This window comes from Dioscorea cayenensis, chromosome 2 (genome assembly GCF_009730915.1).
Source record: "Dioscorea cayenensis subsp. rotundata cultivar TDr96_F1 chromosome 2, TDr96_F1_v2_PseudoChromosome.rev07_lg8_w22 25.fasta, whole genome shotgun sequence".
Taxonomy (NCBI): Eukaryota; Viridiplantae; Streptophyta; class Magnoliopsida; order Dioscoreales; family Dioscoreaceae; genus Dioscorea; species Dioscorea cayenensis.
The window spans coordinates 2,845,243-2,865,276 of record NC_052472.1 but is presented as its reverse complement, the minus strand read 5'-3'; the positions used below and the strand labels follow the sequence as shown (position 1 = coordinate 2,865,276).

The following is a 20,034-nucleotide window of genomic DNA, read 5'->3' as shown; positions in this document are numbered from 1 at the left end:
AATTCAGAAAACCCTTTGAAAAGCTTGTAGGTTTTTTTCAACTCTTGTTCTAATGCTTTGATTTGGCTTGTGGTGATGCTTGGATTGGAAAACTTGGTTATCATGTCACGTACCATTTTGTTACATGCTTCTTTGGTCCATCCATTTTTTGAACGATATGCAGGAGTATTCTACTCACCCAATAACTTTACTAAATGAGCCTTGTGAATTTCATTCCACTTTGCCCTACTTTCATGTCTTCCTTCACTTGCCACACCTTCACTTGCCATAAGATAGTATTTGATAGCTTGTAATTGATAGGATGTATATGTTTGTAAAGGAAAACATTAGCAACTTGATCATTTGTTAAGGAAAATTACAAAAAAAGTATTATCTTACATTATAGAATGTATAGGTTGTATTATCTTACACCACCACAAAGAAAAACATTAAATTAAAACATTGGATACCAATCCTCAATGTATAAATATGATCACATACTTAAATTGTGTATGTTTCAATAATATTCAGTTGAAATGTAATCAACACTTGTATATGCTTCACAGACACATCCCACACAGACCTGCTTCACTTGTATATGCTTCACAGACACATCCCACGCAGACCTGCTTCATGTCATCCATTGATCTTCACACTCATTATTCATATCAGGTGATAACTCAACTTGTCTACCATATCTAATGATAAAGTACTGTTATGTGCTTATTTTGTTGTCTTTTCTGCTGTGGATTCTTGATTATTTGTGGTTGTCCATTATGAGATAAGTATGCATAATGCTTGCACAAAGTGTCTATTTCCTACATTTTCATTATCCTGCTCCAACTGATCTTATATGCTAGATTCACTGTAGAGAAATTACTTTGAATTTTGATAAAGATTATGTACATCTTTCAGGCACACGCATGACTACTATTCTGCAGCAAAAAGGCCTCAGCACTATTCTCAAAAGATACTTTTCATTATTTCCATATCTTCAAAGCAAAAGAACAAGAAAGAAACAAAGACGTTAATTGTATTGTTAATCTCAATATGGAACTCATGCTTCAAAGCAATTAAGTGTTTTGATCTCTGTATTTAATTATAAAACCAAACACACCACTTATACTTTAGAATAAACTATATTGAAGCTAGCATTTGATCCCAAACACTGTTACTGTAGCCTTTTTGCATGAAAATTAATGAAACAAGTCACATGTTGACACCATACAATTCTGAATCACTGAATCATTCAATAATGAACCAATATTTTCACACATGCTTGCAATGCATCCTTGTTAATTTTTCTTAGAAAAATAAAAGATAAAAGAACCATGTTAAATACCAAGAGTCAAAGCTCTGTTTTCAAAAGAGATTGAACAATAATGGTGCACTAACTAAGAATTATCTACCTTTTAAATCCTCAGGACTGTGTGGAACACCAATTTTCAATTTAGATTTACTCCACAAGAGACCTACAACATAGAAATTACAAATTCAATATATTCCTATGTTTTTTCATATACAATTAAAAGCATCTTAATACACTAGTCAAGGGCACTCTACCAAAGGCAAATGTAAAGTTAACATTCACTCGGCCATGCTATCTGTCACCAGAAAAGATAATCTTTCACTAATCTTTCACCTGTCCAGTTTTTAAATGTATATATATATATAATCTGAATCTACAACTGTCCCTTGGGAAATTCACACAAATTGTGGGCGATTGAATTTCTTTAAAAAATATGAAAAGAATACCACACAAAAAGTCTCTCATAACCTCATCAGAAAAGCGAGACCAAACCTTCTGTATGCATTACAGAAAGAACCTCCCTAATCATAAGCGTGATTTCCTATTCATATTACGCCTAGTATGAATTAGTACTCTGCATGTATTTAACCTACAACACTATAACAAGCCTGGAATTTTGCTGTGTCCCCAGTTTTACCAGGCATCAGAAACACATCTTTTAAGCTTTAATTGCAAATGGTCTGACTTTAAGATCATCTACAAAGAAAAGTATATTAAATATTTAATGTCCCCACAGTTTCATTTATACAAAGATGCGCACTCATGCTTAGTGTTATGAAACCACTGCATCGAAGGATTGAAGGAATTAAAACATGTTTGCAGGAGTTGAGTCTGAGTCCTCGATCCCGAAACAATTAACAGTGTGGTCACTACTAGTATTGTTGCTAATGCCATTGATTCAATACTGTTTTGATCTGCTGAGAATAATTACTGAAGATTCAGAATGTGCAAATGCAGTGCTTTGTCAGATCTCGTTGAATGCAGCAACAAAGTTGATTTTGATCACAAGCAGTTCATGAACAAGATAACATAAATTACTGAAATTGATTCCTTCTGTTTCCTGAATTTTACAGAAAAAAACCCATCTATATTTCTTACAAGATCTAAAACCAACAATTTATAAATGGATTGAGAAGTACAAGGCCATCTTCTCTATATCAACAATTTCAGTTGTTTAAAACTATACAGAGTAGGAAACTCTCAAGAACAAAAGAAACAAGGAAAGCAAGAACTATACAAAGATTGAGATCTATATAGGCTTAGGAAACCCTCAAGAACAAAAGAAACAAGGAAATTCATAGTTCATAGATGATCTATACAAACATTGAGATCAAACTCTACCTCTATACCATTAAAAAATCGCAAACAACATTCAATCAAAAGAAAATAGATCAACACAATCAATCCACAGATTTAATGGGAAATTGGTGAGTTTGATCCAAGGAAAAACCGAACCTTGAAAAAGAGAGGAAAAACTGAGAAGATGGCCGGAGGAGGAGGGGTTGCTGCTCCGGCGTTGAGTTGCTACTCCGAGAAAGTGGAAGATGACCGAGGGAGAAGACGACGCCGGTGGAGAGGTGGTGGAGAGGCAGACGATGGACAGAACGCCGGTGCCGGGAGATGCGACGCAGCGGAGATCGTTGAAGAAGAGGAAGACGGCGAGAGAGAGATTGAGAGAAACACAAACACAGTTGCTCTCACGAGTTTTGGCATAAAAAAAATATTCCAATCTGACTAGAATATTTTTTTTATGCCATATTTCCCACTTTATACCATAATTCTGTAGTGTAAAATAGTTACCCAAACACCCATTATGCCATAATCCTGTCAAAATATTATATTATGTCATATTGTACGAATTATGGCATAATATTGGGTTATCCAAACAGGGCCTTAAGCTTGAAACTTCTTCTACTTGTTCTCAGCGATATAGTTGACAAGCTTAAAAGTGAGAGATACTTTGCAATGTTTTTTTTTTCTTGAAGGCTTTTCACTCATTGATAGAATTAATGAATTTTGAAATAAAATGTATTCAAGCGTGATACTTCTTCCACTTATCCTTAACGATGGAGCTTTGACTTGAAATATGATTTTTTTAGAAATATTTTCACTTGATTAACTCAATCTCAAGGATGAAGTTAATGAGTCATGTAGTGAAACATTTAGACTTATATCTTCTTCTACTTCTTCTCAGTGATGGAGTTAAGTAGCTTAATAGTAGAGAATTCTTAACATTGTTTTAGAAGCTTTTTCGTTCAATTGGTTCAGTCTCAATAATTGAGTCGATGATCTTTGAGGTGAGGCTTAGAACCTCTTGTACTCGTCCTCAGTGATGGAGTTGACTAGCATCAAAGTAAATCATAATTAACATAGTCTTAGCTTTCATATTTGAAGCATTTACACTTTTAAGAACCATCACATTGATAAGTCTTGGAACGCATAATCTTTGGTATAACTTTGTTCTATATGTCTGACCTCCTTCACACTCAGAAATCTTAGTCCTAGCAATGGATCTAATGAACTTTCTAAATGTAAACTCTTTGACATAATCTCTTAAGCACTTTGTGATCTCAATAGCATGAATAACGAAAGGACCCAAGTGCAGGAGTGAATTGGATTTCATATTTGATGTGTTTTCATTAAAGAGTTAACTTCTTCATGGTAAATCATTTAGAATTCACACTTTAGTAAGGCTTGATCTTGACATTGACTTTTTGTCTATGTTGGTCATGCCTTTTGTTTGTTTGTTTGTTTGTTTGTTTTTGTTTTTTTTAGTCTAGTAAAAAGATATTATGGCCCAAGTTGGTGTTTGACCTTTTAGTGATTACTCGTATAATATGTACTCTAAGGTCATGTATTTCTTCATCTATTTTTCTTTTCCATTGAAACTATAGTGAGAGATGCAGGCATGGTACATTGTGCCCCTTTTAGCTTCTTATGGGCTTGCCCTCTTGATTCAACAAGTTGGTTAAAGATAGAGGCCCGTGACTCCAGAAGCAACTTCATTTTCTTTATTGCAAACTTCTTTTGTGTCATCTTCTCCGTCTTCAACTTCCTATAAGATCACAGTTATTATAAATCCCCTTCAAAAATCTCTCCTTCAGATAATCAGACTTTGGTGGACTGCCCCCTTTAATCTTATATTTGACTAAGAGCGAAGCTCACCAATCATGGAATTCTTTTTCACCCTTCTCAATGCTTTGAAAGAGTTTGGAAATAAGCTTGAAGAATCATTCCTTACATCTTGAAAGGAAATGAAAGTTACTTTCTCTTCGAGTGAGGGCATTCTCCTCTTGATCAACCTTGGGTGCCCCATCATAAAAGATTTTTCTGGGGGCATTGGGTTTTTATTTTTTTTAAAAAATGTCACATTCTTCTCCTTTAACAGTGATACAAATGAAGGCTTTTCTTTACCTTCTCCTTGCTTGACATTCACACTCCCTATCGGAAAAATTAGTTAGTAAAAAAAAAGCCTTCTTGCAGCAGAATCATCCTCCTAGATCTTAGCAGGTGGTATGACATTTGGATGATGTCCCCTTGATGGCAAACGTGGGACATGAATTTCAATTGGTGATGGTGGTGGACTCAGTAAAAAGTTGACATAGTCTGAAACTGTCCCAAATTTGATCTCAGCTCTAATGGGACCCATTCAAACAGAAGGTAACTGAGTGCATTCTCTAAGAAAAATCTAGCTTCCACTGCTTCAAAGCGTACAATAAGTTTGCCATCAGAAACAGACATATGCCTTCGAACCTTGTCTGGTTGCAACTCCTGATCAACTGCTAATGCTTCCCGGATAATGGTTGCATGTTCTTCCGAACCATTATCCACTTCGAAGTCACAACTGAAGTCCCAACTAGATGATGCTATGGATGCAACATCTTTGCAAGCTTCAAACACCATAGTTGTTATTATCACCTATCGAGATGACGGAGAATTAAAGGGGTCACAAGTGCTCATTAACGCAGACTTTGTGGAAGACGAAAGACAAGATCAACGGTTGGACCGCTATCAACACATTGACCATACATGATTAGATCCTTATCTTTTGTAGCATATTGTGTTTTTAGACAATCATATACTACTTCTATGTTTGCATAGGTGTTATACTCACTGGGCTTACCAGTAAATTGCTCATATTTCTGAGTAGAGGGACCAAAAGGGAAGAGAGAGAAAAGTAGAGGGATCAATTCAGGTATTATACATTTTATAATTTCGTTATACTCTTGAGGAACTTTAAAATAATCATTAAGTGAATAAAATGAATTTTGATCAAAAGAGGTAATTTAAAAAAAAAAATAGAAAAGAATTAGATGCAAGTTATAATTTAATTACTATTATTTGGAAAGATTTTATGTCATTAATTTTGTTAAGTTTAGATTGGTTTACCATTAAATATTTAATAAGACTTTATAATGAAAACCAATAGTCTTTGGAAAGCAGAAATTTTCCTAATTATTCTAAAATTATTTGGTAGTACATTTAATATGGGAAATTGAAAAAAAAAACAACGAGAGCAATTGATTATTAATCAAAAAACAATAAAAGGGGGATTTTATAATTATGATTAAGTTAATATAGCAAATTCTAATCAATAGATTTTATTTATAAAACCTGATGTTATAAATTAATTATTGTTATTAGAAAGAATTTAATGGCATTAATTTGGTTAAGGGCACTAAATTGTTTAACATTAAATATTTAATAAAACATTGCAATTAAAATTGATAATTTTTGAAAAAGTGAAAATTATTTATACATACTATTAAAGCAAATGTTTGAAGGAACAAATTTAAATTCTTTTGATTACATTTAATTTTTCATTTATATTACTTATGATATTAATAATCAAAAAACTTTAATTATATTTATTTATTTATGCAATAAATATTCATAAGATCTTTCAAATTCAAGATATATAACAAATGAAATGGAGATGTTTAATTATATTATTTTTTATAATATGCTCCCAAGGTGTTTCAAGGAACAAATTTAATATTTTTTTATTACATTTAAGTTTTTATTCCCCCCCCCCCACACACACACACACACACACACACAAAAACTCTGATGCGAAGCCGGGTAGAATGCCTAGTTACATTAAATTCGGGTGTTTCAAAGAGTATTTATGTGAAAAAACAATAATATTGCACATTAATAGAAAAAAACAATGAATTATGGTCTTTTAATAGCGTTATATATGCAAAATAACCTAAATAGTTAATTCGATATTCCTCATATGTTTACAATTCTAGCATGATATACATTCTGGTGAACATTTTTTTAAAATTAAAAAAAATGATGAAAATAGTATAACAATAGGTTCATACTTATTAAATCATACACATGAAGTTTATAAAAAGATGGATAGACTATTCTAAAAGAAAATGAAAAGACTAAAATAAAAGCCATTAAATTATAGAGGCGTTTCATATTGACCACATTTCAATGGAGATGAATAACAAAATTTAAAATCGGTTTCTCTTTCAGTACAATTCATACAATTCTTTTTCTCTGTATAACTTTGTTTTTTACATAAGAATTTTATGCTCTCCTGTATTTGTGATGTTTCTATTTAATTTATCAATTTTCTTACTTTTATAATTCGATTGTTCATTCATTTGTTATTTTGTTGTGTCCCTTTTGTCTCAAATATCATATGTGTTTGATATCTTCCTATTTAGATAAATTTGCAGACAGTGGAAAACCAAGTAAGTGTTCTACTAAATGATTTTTAATCTATTTTGTCAAATTTTTAAAAGCATAATAGCTAAGTTTGTACTAATTTATATTCTTTAAAAAATGTGCACAAAGAAAATTTTAAAATTGGTTGAAGGTATGGTAAATCAAACATTGAAACTTAGCTCAAGACTTTGGGATTTCTTATTCAAATTCCGACAAATTATCAGTTTGGCTTTTGCTGGAATAGATTTGGATGCAAGTGATTGTAAAAAAAAAATGAAAACTATGCTTAGAATCATTAGTTATCCCTTTATATTTTTTTAATCACAATTAAATAAACTTATATTTCAATTTTTTATCTATTGTTTCCTAATTATTGAAACGTGCATAGAATGACTGGTTTCCTACTTCTTCTTCCAAGCGCAGGATAACCCCAAGGGATTGTGGGTTTTTTTTTCTACCAATGTTCTTTATGAAAGATTCGGGCTTAGTCGAATAGGGTTGTGTGTGCTCACTTCAACTTTGATTCTATGCTAACAAATTTAATGCAAATTGTAAATAGTTAGATTATCTACATATATGTTTTATAATTCCAAATTGCATAGTGCTACGCATAATATATATATATATATATATATATATATATATATATATATATATATATATATATATATATATATATAACTGTAATTGTTTTGAATAGATAATCTTTGATGAACATGAGCTATAATGACGAAAATCTTCCTATGAGAATGCTTCTAAACCCCATAAAGTAAACATTATTTTTTTTATTCTTTTGCTTAATTATAAATGAAAATTATCATCAATGTTTGATAGTTCCGGTGGGTCAGTGTGTTTAGGGGAGTCACTCAATCTCACAAGAATATAAAGCATACACCCACTCAAGCAAGAGAAAGAAGACACACAAGTTGGTTACCTAGTTCAGCACAACCTTGCCTACAGCTGGGGGGAGGGGGGAAGCCCAGAGAAACAATCCACTAAAAGAGGTTATAGAATAAAGAGTACAACACTCCCATACTCACTCAAGACAAAGAATACCCTCTTAAGATTGCCCAATGTCCACTCTCTGCAACCCTCACCCAAGGGTCTTTCTCCCGTGGCTCATCCTAAATCTTCAAGCAAAATATCTTATATAGACGCACCTACGTTCACTTGATCCTTCCTCTTTTAGAATTCTCCACGGCTTCCTAACTTGGACAACTTCCAAAGTTAGATGTTGCAACACCCAGTTGCAACATTGCCCACCTTACTAAACATGATTGAGTTCTAGCTAGTTGCACTCGAAATCTACGATGTTCAACCTTCCCAGTTTCTTTAGTTTATCTAGTAATAGTTGACTCGACCCGAGCTCCTCCTGCCTGTAGCTGCTTTCTTCCTCACATCATTTCAGCAGGTCTCCTCTCCCGAGGAATGTGCCTACCAAGGCACACATAACCATCTCACCAAAGATGATCACCAAAGATCTCCCAATCTTCTTTCCAAAGTTGGTCTAAGTTTGGTCTTCCCATATGAACTTCGTTTGAATCATAGAAATATTGTTACTAAACTTGATCTCATCTCATCCAAGTTTAGCCTTCAATATCTTCAAGCATGATCTCCAATCATCCATGCTTGGAACTTCAAATCTTCAATAAAATCTTCAGTAATCTTCAATCAATCCTCCATATATGATTTGTCTCCTTGAATAGCTCCACCCATAATTAGTTCTTAGATCTTTATTCAAATTGTGTTGCTAAATATGGTTTTGATAATCACATTTGCTTGTCCTTACCTATCTTAGTTAGATCTTTAAATAGCTTCACCAAACTAAGTTTATCCTTGTTATCTTTATGATGATCTTTTATTCTTGCCAACAATAGCATATTCCTCTCTTTTAAAATAGATATTTCCTAAAAGGAGTTTTACCAAAGATATGATTTATCATCCCGGATCTTATCAAGAATAGATACAATCATACCTAAGATAAAACTTACCCTTCTTGAAGAGATCTTTCTAACTTGATGCGCTTTCCAAAATTAGTTAATCATCACATGAACCATTGAGAGGAATTTCATTTAAACATAGTCTCCAAACATGATCTTCAAGCCCTCATATCTTCTCAGGTCATGTCACCAAGCTTTGGCCACATCATCATCCTAGTCACTTCTCTTTTTGTCAAGTCATCATTGCCACATCATCTTTCTTTTGCCACGTCACCTCTTGGCTTGTCACATAATATCACTCCACGTTGTCAGACTTAACAATATTTATTTCACACAAATATACATATTTTAAAACCTTAAAAAATGCAAAACCTCGAAGCAGAGCGAGGAAATTATACTAGTAATTTTGTATTTCAAATGAAGAACCCAACCTCCAACATCCACATCTTAACCAACGAAAGTATATTAGTTTCCAAAATTATTTACGAACTTACGTTTATGATTTATAGTAACTAATAGTCTTATATTTTATTTTTTTACAAATAGGCAACAAGCACCCCTTATTTAAGGGAAGTCAAGAATGTGCGAAGCCGTGGAGTTAATACCTCAATACATATATGCTCTCGCCTTGTCTGGATTTTGAGGTTTGAGGTCCTCTTCGAAATGAATATCCTACGCAAGATACCCAGTGCCAATACGCCAATAGGTCGAGAGTGAAGAGAGATAGCAAGATGAAGAGAGAATACACCACACCCTTGAGATTGGGGTTGGCTTTGCATATATAGATGGGCAAAGGCAATTACAAGATCCACAATTAGAGGGGCTAATCTAGGAGCTAAACTAGCCAATTTACAAATACAAGATCCACAATTAAAGGAGCTAAACTAGCTGTACAAATTTATCTCTAATACCCGCTCGTAGTCGTATCGGGAGGATTTCGGACGCAAAGACTGGACCGAAACTTATTGAACAACTGTACAGGTAGGCCTTTAGTCATGATGACAGCGAACTGATGAGAAAAAGTCACGTGGACAACTCGAACGTGCCCAAGTGAGACTTTCTCACGGACAAAGTGGATGTCGATCTCAATATGCTTCATGCGGCGATGATTTACCGGATTGGATGACATATAGACGGCACTGACGTTGTCGCAGATAAACCACGGTCGCCGAAGCAATGGAGATGTGCAAGTCCTGGAGAAGCTGACGAATCCAACAGCACTCTGCAATTGTATGCGCAACAGCACGGTACTCGGCCTCTGCACTAGAGCGGGACACAGTTGTTTGGCGCTTGGAGGACCAAGAAATAAGGTTGTCACTGAGGTAGATGCAATAGCTGGAGGTGGAACGGCGAGAGTCAGGGCATCCTTCACGTAGTGATGGAAGTCGGTGGGGCGATGGAAATGTGGAGACCGACGTCGAGGGTACCCTTCACGTATCATAATATACGTTTGATGAGCGCCGAGATGGGCTTTGCGCAGATCGTGCATGAATAGACAAACCTGCTGGACTGTGCATGCCAAATCGGGCCGAGTGAGGGTTAGGTACTGTAGAGCACCTGCCAGGCTCCGGTACTCTGATGGGTCGGGGGTTGCAGCACCTTTGAGAGCGGAGATCTTGGCTTGAGTGTCTACTGGTGTTGCGGTGGAGTGACACTCAGTTATGCCAGCATGTTGCAGGAGGTCGACAATGTACTGGCGCTGTGTGAGGAAAAGACCGGTAGTAGAGCGCGTAACCGAGATGCCGAGGAAGAAATGTAATGTGCCCAAGTTTGTCATGGCAAATTCTGAGTGAAGATGCGCAGTAAATTGTCGAAGTAATGCAGTTGAAGAAGCAGTAAGCACGATGTCATCGACGTAGAGTAACAAGTAGGCCATGTTGTCGCCATCTTTGAAGACAAAGAGAGACGTGTCGGAGGTGGATGCGATAAAGCCGAGGCGTCGGATATACGTGGCGAACCGGTGGTATCACGCACGGGGTGCCTGCTTGAGGCCATAGAGCGACTTCTGCAGAAGGCACACATGGTCAGGATGCGTAGGGTCGACTGAAACCGGATGGCTGCTGGGAGTACACTGTTTCCTCAAGGGTGCCGTGGAGGAAGGCATTTTTGACGTTGAGTTGGTGTATGGGCTAGGAGCGGGAAGCAGTAATGTTGAGGACGATGCGGATGGTTGCGGGCTTGACTACTGGACTGAATATCTCGCCGTAGTCGATGTCGTGACGTTGGGAGTAGCCTCGCACAACCCAGCGCGCCTTGTGACGAGCAAGTGTGTTGTCGGAGTGGAACTTGTGCTTGAAGATCCACTTACCCGTGACAAAGTGGGCTGACGGACGTGGAACCAGACGCCAAGTGTTGTTATCGAGTAACGCTTTGTATTGTCGGTCATAGATGCTCGCCAATTAGGATCAGCAAGGGCACTGCGGTAGTTGGCCGGAATGGTGGAGACTGAGGAGTGCACGGCAGAGAGGTTGAGTCGGGTGACGGGCTTGACAATGTCGGAAGTAGCTCGGGTGACCATCGAATGTGGTTTGGGTGCCGGGCGGTTAGCGGTGGGCGATGCGGGCGCAGGAGGCGAGGTAGATGGCGCTTGAGGTACCACGGCCGGTGTGGGAGGGATCACTTGGCGGTAAAACACGAGTGGGTGACGACCGTGTGATAGTACGGGCTGATGGGGGTGTCACGCGAGGCGGCGCTAGTGCTGTAGTGTGTGGCGCTTGTACGACGAGGTCATTGTCAAGAAGAAAATCCAATGAGGCCCGAGCGGTGGTGCTAGTAGGCGAGTCATTGTTAGCAAAGGGGAAAGAATTTTCGTTGAAGACAACGTGGCGGGAGATGATGATCCGTTTTGTGGCCATGTCCATGCAACGGTATCCTTTGTGTAAACTCGGATAGCCGAGGAAGACGCACGCAGCGGAACGAGGAGCGAGTTTGTGCGGGGTGTTGGAGGAGAGGTTTGGATAACAGATGCAGCCGAAAACTCTTAGATGATTGTATGTTGGAGGAGTGTGATGAAGTAATTCGAAGGGTGTGGAGTTAGCAATTGCAGAGCAGGATGTCACGAGATGCGAGGAACTGGGAGGATGCATGATTTACGAATTCGGTGTCGTTGTCTGCCTGAATAGTTTTAAGAGGCAAGTTGAATTGTGTGCGAACATAGTTAGAACAGTTGACGATGTGCATATGAACTTCATATTTCTGTTTGAGTGGAAAAGTCCAACTGAAATGAGTGAAATCATCAAGAATAACCAAATAATATAGAGAACCCGAAATACTGGCAACCGGAGAAGTCCATACATCACAATGAACTAATTCAAAGGGCGTTGAAGTGCGCGAGCTGGAACGAGGAAATGGTAGGCGCACATGTTTACCGAGCTGACAGGAGTGGCAAAATGTGTGTGTGACCTTATTACATGCAATAGAAGATGATTTATTGAGTGTGTTGATGATGGCGGGACTGGGGTGACCGAGTCGTTGGTGCCAAAGAGTGGGCGAAGTGATGAGGTGGGCGTGCGCGGTAGTGGCGGCGGCGGTCGGGGTCATGGTGTAGAGGTCGTCGACATTATTGCAGCGTGTAATCAAGCGCTGTGTCCGGAGGTCCTTGACAGAAAAACCCAAAGCATCAAATTCTATGGAGCAATTATTGTCACGCGTAAATTGTCGAACAGAAAGAAGGTTATGCATTATGGACGGAACAATGAAGACATTGTGCAGAACGAAATCAAATGAAGGTGTGTAAAGAAGGGAATGACCGCAGGAAGTAACAGGAATAGTAGATCCATTGCCGACGGTGACGACGGAATGAGAAGAGGGCAAGTTGAAAAGGAGCATACCGTCATTGGACGCCATGTGAGAGGTGGCACTAGTGTCCATGATCTAGTTGGCAGGACCCGGAATGGTGATTTGGTTCATGGAAGCGATGATGCCGGCCGGGTCCCAAGACGACGCGGTTGGTGGAGACATCTGGGACGGGGCGAGGACCGTGTGTGCCTGGAGATGCTGGCCGAGGAGGCTGGGTGCCGGGGGGCGCCACTGCGACGTGCCTTGGAGCGCAGCCCACGGGTTGATGCAGAACCACGGGCCTGGGGGTACTGCTCCTGGTGATGTGGACACGCGCGAACAGAAGGAGCCACCACCGGTCTGTTTGCCGCGGCGATGTTTTTCACTACGTCGAGGGTTGTCGCGACCACCGCTTCTTGTTGGTGTGGGGATGGAGGAAGAAGACGACGTGTGACGGCACCCACCGTGGCCGCAGGACAGGGAAGAAGTGACGAGGGCGGTGTCGGTGGCGACTTTGACTTTGTTTGCCAGACGAAGTTCCTTGAGGGCTAGCATAGAGCGCGCCTTGGCGAAGGAGGGGAACGGCGTTGTGTTGGCAATATCGTCGGCGGTGTTGGAGTAGCGAGAATTAAGACCGCGGAGCAAGTTGAGGACAAGCTGTGATTCGGAGACGTTGTGGCCGACGTCATGGAGAGAGTCAGCCAGCGTTTTGACGTGCTGACAATACTCTGAGATAGGTAGATCTCCCTAGATAATCGAGTGAAATTGGTTGCTGAGGAAGATCCTCGGGACTCCTTGTTGTCGTGGAACAAGGACTCGATGGCAACGTAGAGGGCACGAGCATCCTGGCCGAGTTCCATGATGACGTCGAGGACATCGTCACCAATGCAGCCGAACAGCCAACTATGAACAGAGCAATCGGCCTGCACCCATGTCACATCATCCGGGCATGCCGAAACGGAGCCGTCGATGTGAGTCATGAGCCCGAACTTGCCGCACATGGACAGGAAGAAAGAGGACCACTTGGTGAAGTTGGGATTTCGAAGCTCGAGGGAGACAGGAACGTGAGACTTGACAATGACAGTGCAGTAAGGGTGGACGAAGACCGGCGGCGTGGCGTTGATGAAAGCTGCGGCGGCACTGGCGCCTATGCCGTTGTCTGCGTCTTTGGTCGAACAATTGAGAGCCATCAGGAACGAGTGGCAGGAGAGAGCAAGGTTGGGAATAGAGAAGTGAAAAGGAAGGCTCAGGATGCAATCTTGTCTGATACCATGAAGAGAGATAGCAAGATGAAGAGAGAATACACCACACCCTTGAGATCGGGGTTGGCTTTGCATATATGTAGCTGGGCAAAGGCAATTACAAGATCCACAATTAGAGGGGCTAATCTAGGAGCTAAACTAGCCAATTTACAAATACAAGATCCACAATTAAAGGAGCTAAACTAGCTGTGTACAAATTTATCTCTAATAGAGAGGTTGTTTTCTTATGATTTGAATATATAAATCTAGTTTTTCATCATATTAAGTTTTTGGGTTAAATTGGTCTTAAATGATATGCTTGGTTTGAAGGGTTCTAATACATAGAGAATCACATCTTCTGTTTTTATTGCTACTTAACTCCTATGTTATCATAATTAATAGAAAAAATCTTACATAATATACTTGCATTTTAAAACCCCCTTTTCGATTAACAAAAATTCTCAAACTATATTTATTAATTTATGAATTATAATTGTTATAATTGTTTAAACTATTCTTAAAAAAACAGAAAAGAAAGAAAGAATCGGATGTTCTTAAATTATTAGTAACTATAAATTAACAAAATTATATTAATTTTTTAAATAAAATAATAAAAAATTCTAAAATAATAAGTGTGATTTCTCGTTGTTTCATACATCACTATTAAATTATTAATAGATTTTATGGAATGGGTTATTTACAATAAAAGTCCATAATGCAGGGATGTTTTCATCCCAACAGGGATGTTTTCATCCCAACATTAATAAGGTAGATGTAATAAATAGGGAATTGTATGGAAAAAAAAATTAATTATGTGTTTTGACTTATGTAAAATTGTAAGTCGTCTTACTTGGTCCTCATTTATTTATTTATTTTTAAAAAAATTGGTTTAAGATGATCACGTGTTAATCTACTAACTAATTTATAATTTTATTTCTACTTAGTTTCTATTTTTGTTTTAAATTAATCATCAAACTTTTATCTCAACAATGATAATAATGTTTAATAAACTGAAAAACTCAAATAACTTTGAAACTATTGATAATTTAAAAAAATAATAATCGACTTAGCAGATATATTCTTTATCATTTGCTATATGTTACTCAAATTTTATTGTAAAATAAAATCAAACAAATATAAAAGAATAATAATTGAGAAAGGTTCGTATGGTTTACCTTAAATAGTTGGAATTAATAATTTGTTATTGTTGCTAGTGTATATATGTTAAAATAATTAATTTCTATTATAAAAGAAATTGTTAGTGCCAAAGTATAATGATGCTCTTGTTATATGAGTAGGTATTATTTGTATGAGTTGGCATTATTTGTCAAACTATATTAAACATGTATTGGTGAGGGGTAAGTTTTTCAAGTTGAAGGATTACTTTTGTGGAGGTTTGGAATCTTTGGATAGATCCAATGAAGGGCCATGGAGGTTGGTTGCATGAGGACTCGAATTAAGTCAGAAATTTTTTTTTTAAAGGAGCTCTAATTGTCACTTGACAAGTTTAATCCAAGAATTGAAGATTTGATTGAATTTATTTTTGGAGGTATTCAATTTGAATAATTCAATTACTTGGAGATTTAATTGAAACTATTTTTGAGAAGAGCTTAAAATTAGAGATCACAATTAATTAAAGATTATAACTGATTTTTGAAGTCTATTTTTGATTTTTGATGGTTTGAAGATTGATTGAAGACTATTCTTGAATGCCACTAAATGGGTGAATATTATATATGATTGAAGTTTTGAATGAAGAACAAGTGACTATTGAAGATTGATGAACATTATGTTTGGTTAATTGAAGAAGAATTTGAAATTGATTGGAGGCTATTTTTGGATAATGGGAAAACACCAATTTTGGGCGAGTGATTGAAGACCTAGAATGGGTTCCTACCATGTGATTTGGTGAGCACAAATTGGTAGACGGTTTGGCTGAGATCAGTGGATAATTTGATGGTGTTTGATTTAACTCAACCAGGTAAGTTGATGGTTTCTTGAGGTCATGTTGCAACTTGGAGTTATGACTTAGCTAGTTTAGTAGATTGGTGGGCCATGTTGCAACCATATTGTGACATAGTTACAATAACAATTTGAAGTTAGCAGAGAATTAAGATAGAAGAGGAAAGTTTTCCAAATACAGTTTGTATGGAGGATTACATAACTCTCTTCTCAAGGATTTACAATGCAAATAAAAGAGACCGAAGTAGGTAGGTGTAAGAGTATTAGTTAATCTTATGAGAGAATTTATTGTCCGAGATGCTCATGCTAAGATTTTGGTGAAAGAGTGTTGTGTCGATGAGAGGTCAAGACTGACAGGAGGTTGGTTAAGACGAGTCTTCAGGATAAAATCTTTGATTGGCATTGTCTCATGTGAGACTAATTATAAGACTGTTGTACTTTTGTCTCTTATTGTGGATTGATTTTTCGAGCTTGGCTCTGTAGACATTGACACTTTGTGTCAAACTATGTTACTAGATCTTTGCGTCATCTTTTTTATTTTTTAATTGGTGTGCTATTTGATAATTGAAAAATTAATAATCCACAACATTTACCAAAACTAATAAAAATATTAATATAACATATCAAAACATAAAATTTTATATATTTACATAACTATTAATTTTAAATAATAGAAAACAACCCATGATATAAGAATTAGTATTTTTTTTCCAAGCTAAAGTTAAAGTTCAAAGGTTGAAAGTTCAAATCTAGAACTTTTACTGATTTAAAAAAAAAAAAAAGAAAAAAAAATTCTTTTCACTAATTTTGATATAGACCCAATGATAAAGTACAAAAGTCCTATGCTAAAGTTGGGAATTTGAATCCATCTCACGTACGATGAATAATGTAAATAATAGTGATTTATTGACTTTATTATTATTATTATTATTATTATTATTATTCATTTATTTTATTTTATTTATCATTGGAGCCAGAGCATGTATTGGACCAGTTTGGCAGTTCAAGACATAGATGATGTTTAATTAAATTATCCTAATTAAACATATAATTTAAATGCATTTATGCTTGAAAAACGAAAAGACCATTAACAATAACCTGAGAGTGACAGAAGCATCTTCATCACCTCAATTACAAGCATCTTGGATAGCTATAAATGTGTCAAATCTTGAAACCAAAACAAATAATATATGTCAATATTCTTATCGTCACTAGTCACTAATGTAAATGTGCCATTCATGAGACAAAAATTTCTCTATCAATATTCAGGGGTGATTTATTTATATTTTTAAAATAAAAAATAAAAAGTAGAGTCAATTGTGTTTGAAATGTTTGTTTCATATCGCATAGTCTCACATAGAGTCAATTTGTAAATAGATTTTTGAGTTAACTTTTTCAATTTTTTTGGTTTTTTTTTTCCAAATATTGCAATGATTTATTTTATATTAATAAAATTTTACTGATATTTTTATTTACAAAATTACCAAGAGGCTTTCTTCAGTACATATCCTTATGCCTATATTGCTGAGATGGAAGGGTTGCACAAAAAAATATTTTTATTTAAAAAAATCAAAATCAGAAAATTGAAACTATTCTCATTTGAGATTTAAGGTAAAAAAAATCCCTAAAATATACCTTTTACTTCATCAATATTGTATAAGACACCTATATAATTTTCTAGAAATTATTTTAATAATAAAAATATATCAAATTTCAAAATGCCAATAGATTATTATTTTTTATGTAATAAATTAAAATTTTATAAATAAAGCCTAAAATAATAACAGTAAATGGGTTATCCCAACTTTGCTATATGAATCCTTTCCTTCTCTCTCATGTTGGATAACTTCCACCTTTGTTATAGGGGTGTTTATATATATATTGTTTAAAAATATATTTATTTTATTTTAATAAATTTTATTTTACATATCAATGATAGATGTAAGTAGCGGAGCCAGAAATCACAGATAATAGGGTCAAATAAAAGAACAAATATAATTTAGTAAATTAAAGTTCAAATGTACTCAAAACTTATATAATAACATTAGTAAAATACTACATCTAGATTTTAAAAACATAAATAAGTATTGCAAAAAATCAACAAGAACAAATTTATAATTGAATTATGTAAGGTTTTATATTTTGAAAACAATGGATAATTGTTTCAATATTTATATAATTAAAGATATTTTTTTCAATATATATTACTGTTTATATAGACTTTAAAAAAAGAAAAAAGAAAGAAAGAAAAAAAATCAATTAAAAAAAAGGAAAAAAAAGATATATGAGGGCCAAAATGAAAAAAAAAGTCAAAATTTTAAAAAACGTGGGCCACAAATTGTCACATAAAGAAAAATAAATAATAAAATAAATTAAAATCAAAATTTCAAAAAAAACGAGTGAGAATATAAAAAAAGAAATAAAAAATAAATGGATAAGAAGGGATTTTGAAATCAAAAAATTTGAAATTTAAAAAAGAAAAAAAAATCTCCCGGGAGTTGGAGATTCTTCGAGAGGTATTGAGGATTTCGGGGTAAAAAAAACAAGGGGATTTGGAAGAAGAAAGAACAAGAAGAGAGAAGAGGACCGAAAGAAAAAAAAATAGAGAGAAGAGTAAGAAAAAAAAAGACAGAGAGTTTTTTTTTAAAAAAAAAATAATAAGAAGTGAGAAAATAGAGAAGACCACGGAGATATTCTTTTGCTTGACGAAAGACAAGAGAAGGCCTATAGAAAACAATCGGATTAATTCCGACAGCAGAATAAAGGTACAACATCGGTTTTTTTTCAAATGCTTCCAAAAAGAAAGAAATAAAACAAAAAAAATAATGAAGGGCCTTATTTTGCATGATTAGCATGGCCAAGATCATATATGCATTTATATTCAGCAGGTCCCACCTCCTTCTTTATGTTTTTTTTTAGCTTTCATGTGCATTCTTCTTCAAGTTCCATGCACGTAATTGCATGCTGACATGTTCTTTTAGGGTTCATTTGAGTTGCACAAAGGTACAACACAAGAGTACATCACATCACAAGTGCTTGTAGTACAGCACAAGTATTTGTCTTGTGTCATGTTTGATATTCAAAGGACAACACAAATTAATATAACACAATTAAATATAAATTTACTATAATACCCTTTATATATTCCTATAGTATCGTGGAATAAGAAAATTAACAAAAAAAAATTATAAATTACTTGGCACAAATATATTTTAAAAATTTTATATATATTAACTAATAATTATTTATGAAAAATATATTATAAATTTTGTTAACATTTCTTATCTTATTAAAAAAAACTAATTATCTTGATATTTTTAACTATAATTCGCAAGATTAAATGAGTTTATTATAATTAGAGATAAGAAGAATCTTAACATAATAATCATTTTTTATTTAATAAATAAATTTAAAAATTGGCATAGAAGAAGACCGGTAGATCTTTGAAAGATGCCCGGAAACCCTAGAATTCTCAAAGAGAATAGAAAGTAAGAAGGGGAAAGGCAAGAGAAAAGGAGAGAAATTTGAAAAGGAAAGTACCGTGGTTGAGGGGAAGGCCGGGGAAGGAGGTTCACTGCCGTGGATTAGATCGGGTAGAGCGTTGAATGACAACTGTAAATTTTTGGATGATATGCGTTTTTAGTTAATTATTGTAATTTTTGGATTTAAAGTGGGGTAAAATTGACTTTTGTTGTGTTGTCCCATAACTTTAAAAACTTTCATGATCGTGGTTTTGGTGGGACAATTTTTCCCAACTTGTGTTGTACTCAAACAAGTTGTTGTGATGTACCCTAAATATATTTGCAAATCAAACAAGAGACAAGAGAGTTTGTACTGTCCTGTCCCTCATTTTTTTGAGTACCAAACGGACCCTTAGTGTTTTTTGAGATGCAAACTAGAATATTTTCCCATATATGTTGTCTTGTGTGTGTGTCTCTCTCTCACCCACTAAATCCTATAAACCCTCACGAGAGTTTGAGCTCCATCTCCGACGATGCATTCTGTTGTTGTCACGGCCGCCGGCACGGCAGTTTCCTCGCCTCATCCTTTCATTCTCCATCGAAAGTTGTGCATCTCTGCATCGTTGCGCTGCCGATGAGATTCTGTCTTTGTTTGATGCTCAATCTCCAAGGTCTACAAG

At 35.6% G+C, this 20,034-nt stretch overlaps 1 protein-coding gene across 1 annotated transcript; it reads right to left on the bottom strand.

The window, feature by feature from the left end:
• Window positions 1-4,873: 4,873 nt before the first annotated feature.
• On the bottom strand, window positions 4,874-5,191 carry LOC120279614. The gene has a single exon (XM_039286541.1). The coding sequence runs from the start codon at window positions 5,189-5,191 to the stop codon at window positions 4,874-4,876; it is 318 nt and encodes a 105-aa protein (XP_039142475.1).
• Between the last annotated feature and the right edge of the window lie 14,843 nt (window positions 5,192-20,034).

Bases quoted from the DNA above. Each gene is read 5' to 3' on its own strand.
- LOC120279614 (XM_039286541.1), bottom strand. From the start codon at position 5,191: ATGGTGTTTGAAGCTTGCAAAGATGTTGCATCCATAGCATCATCTAGT.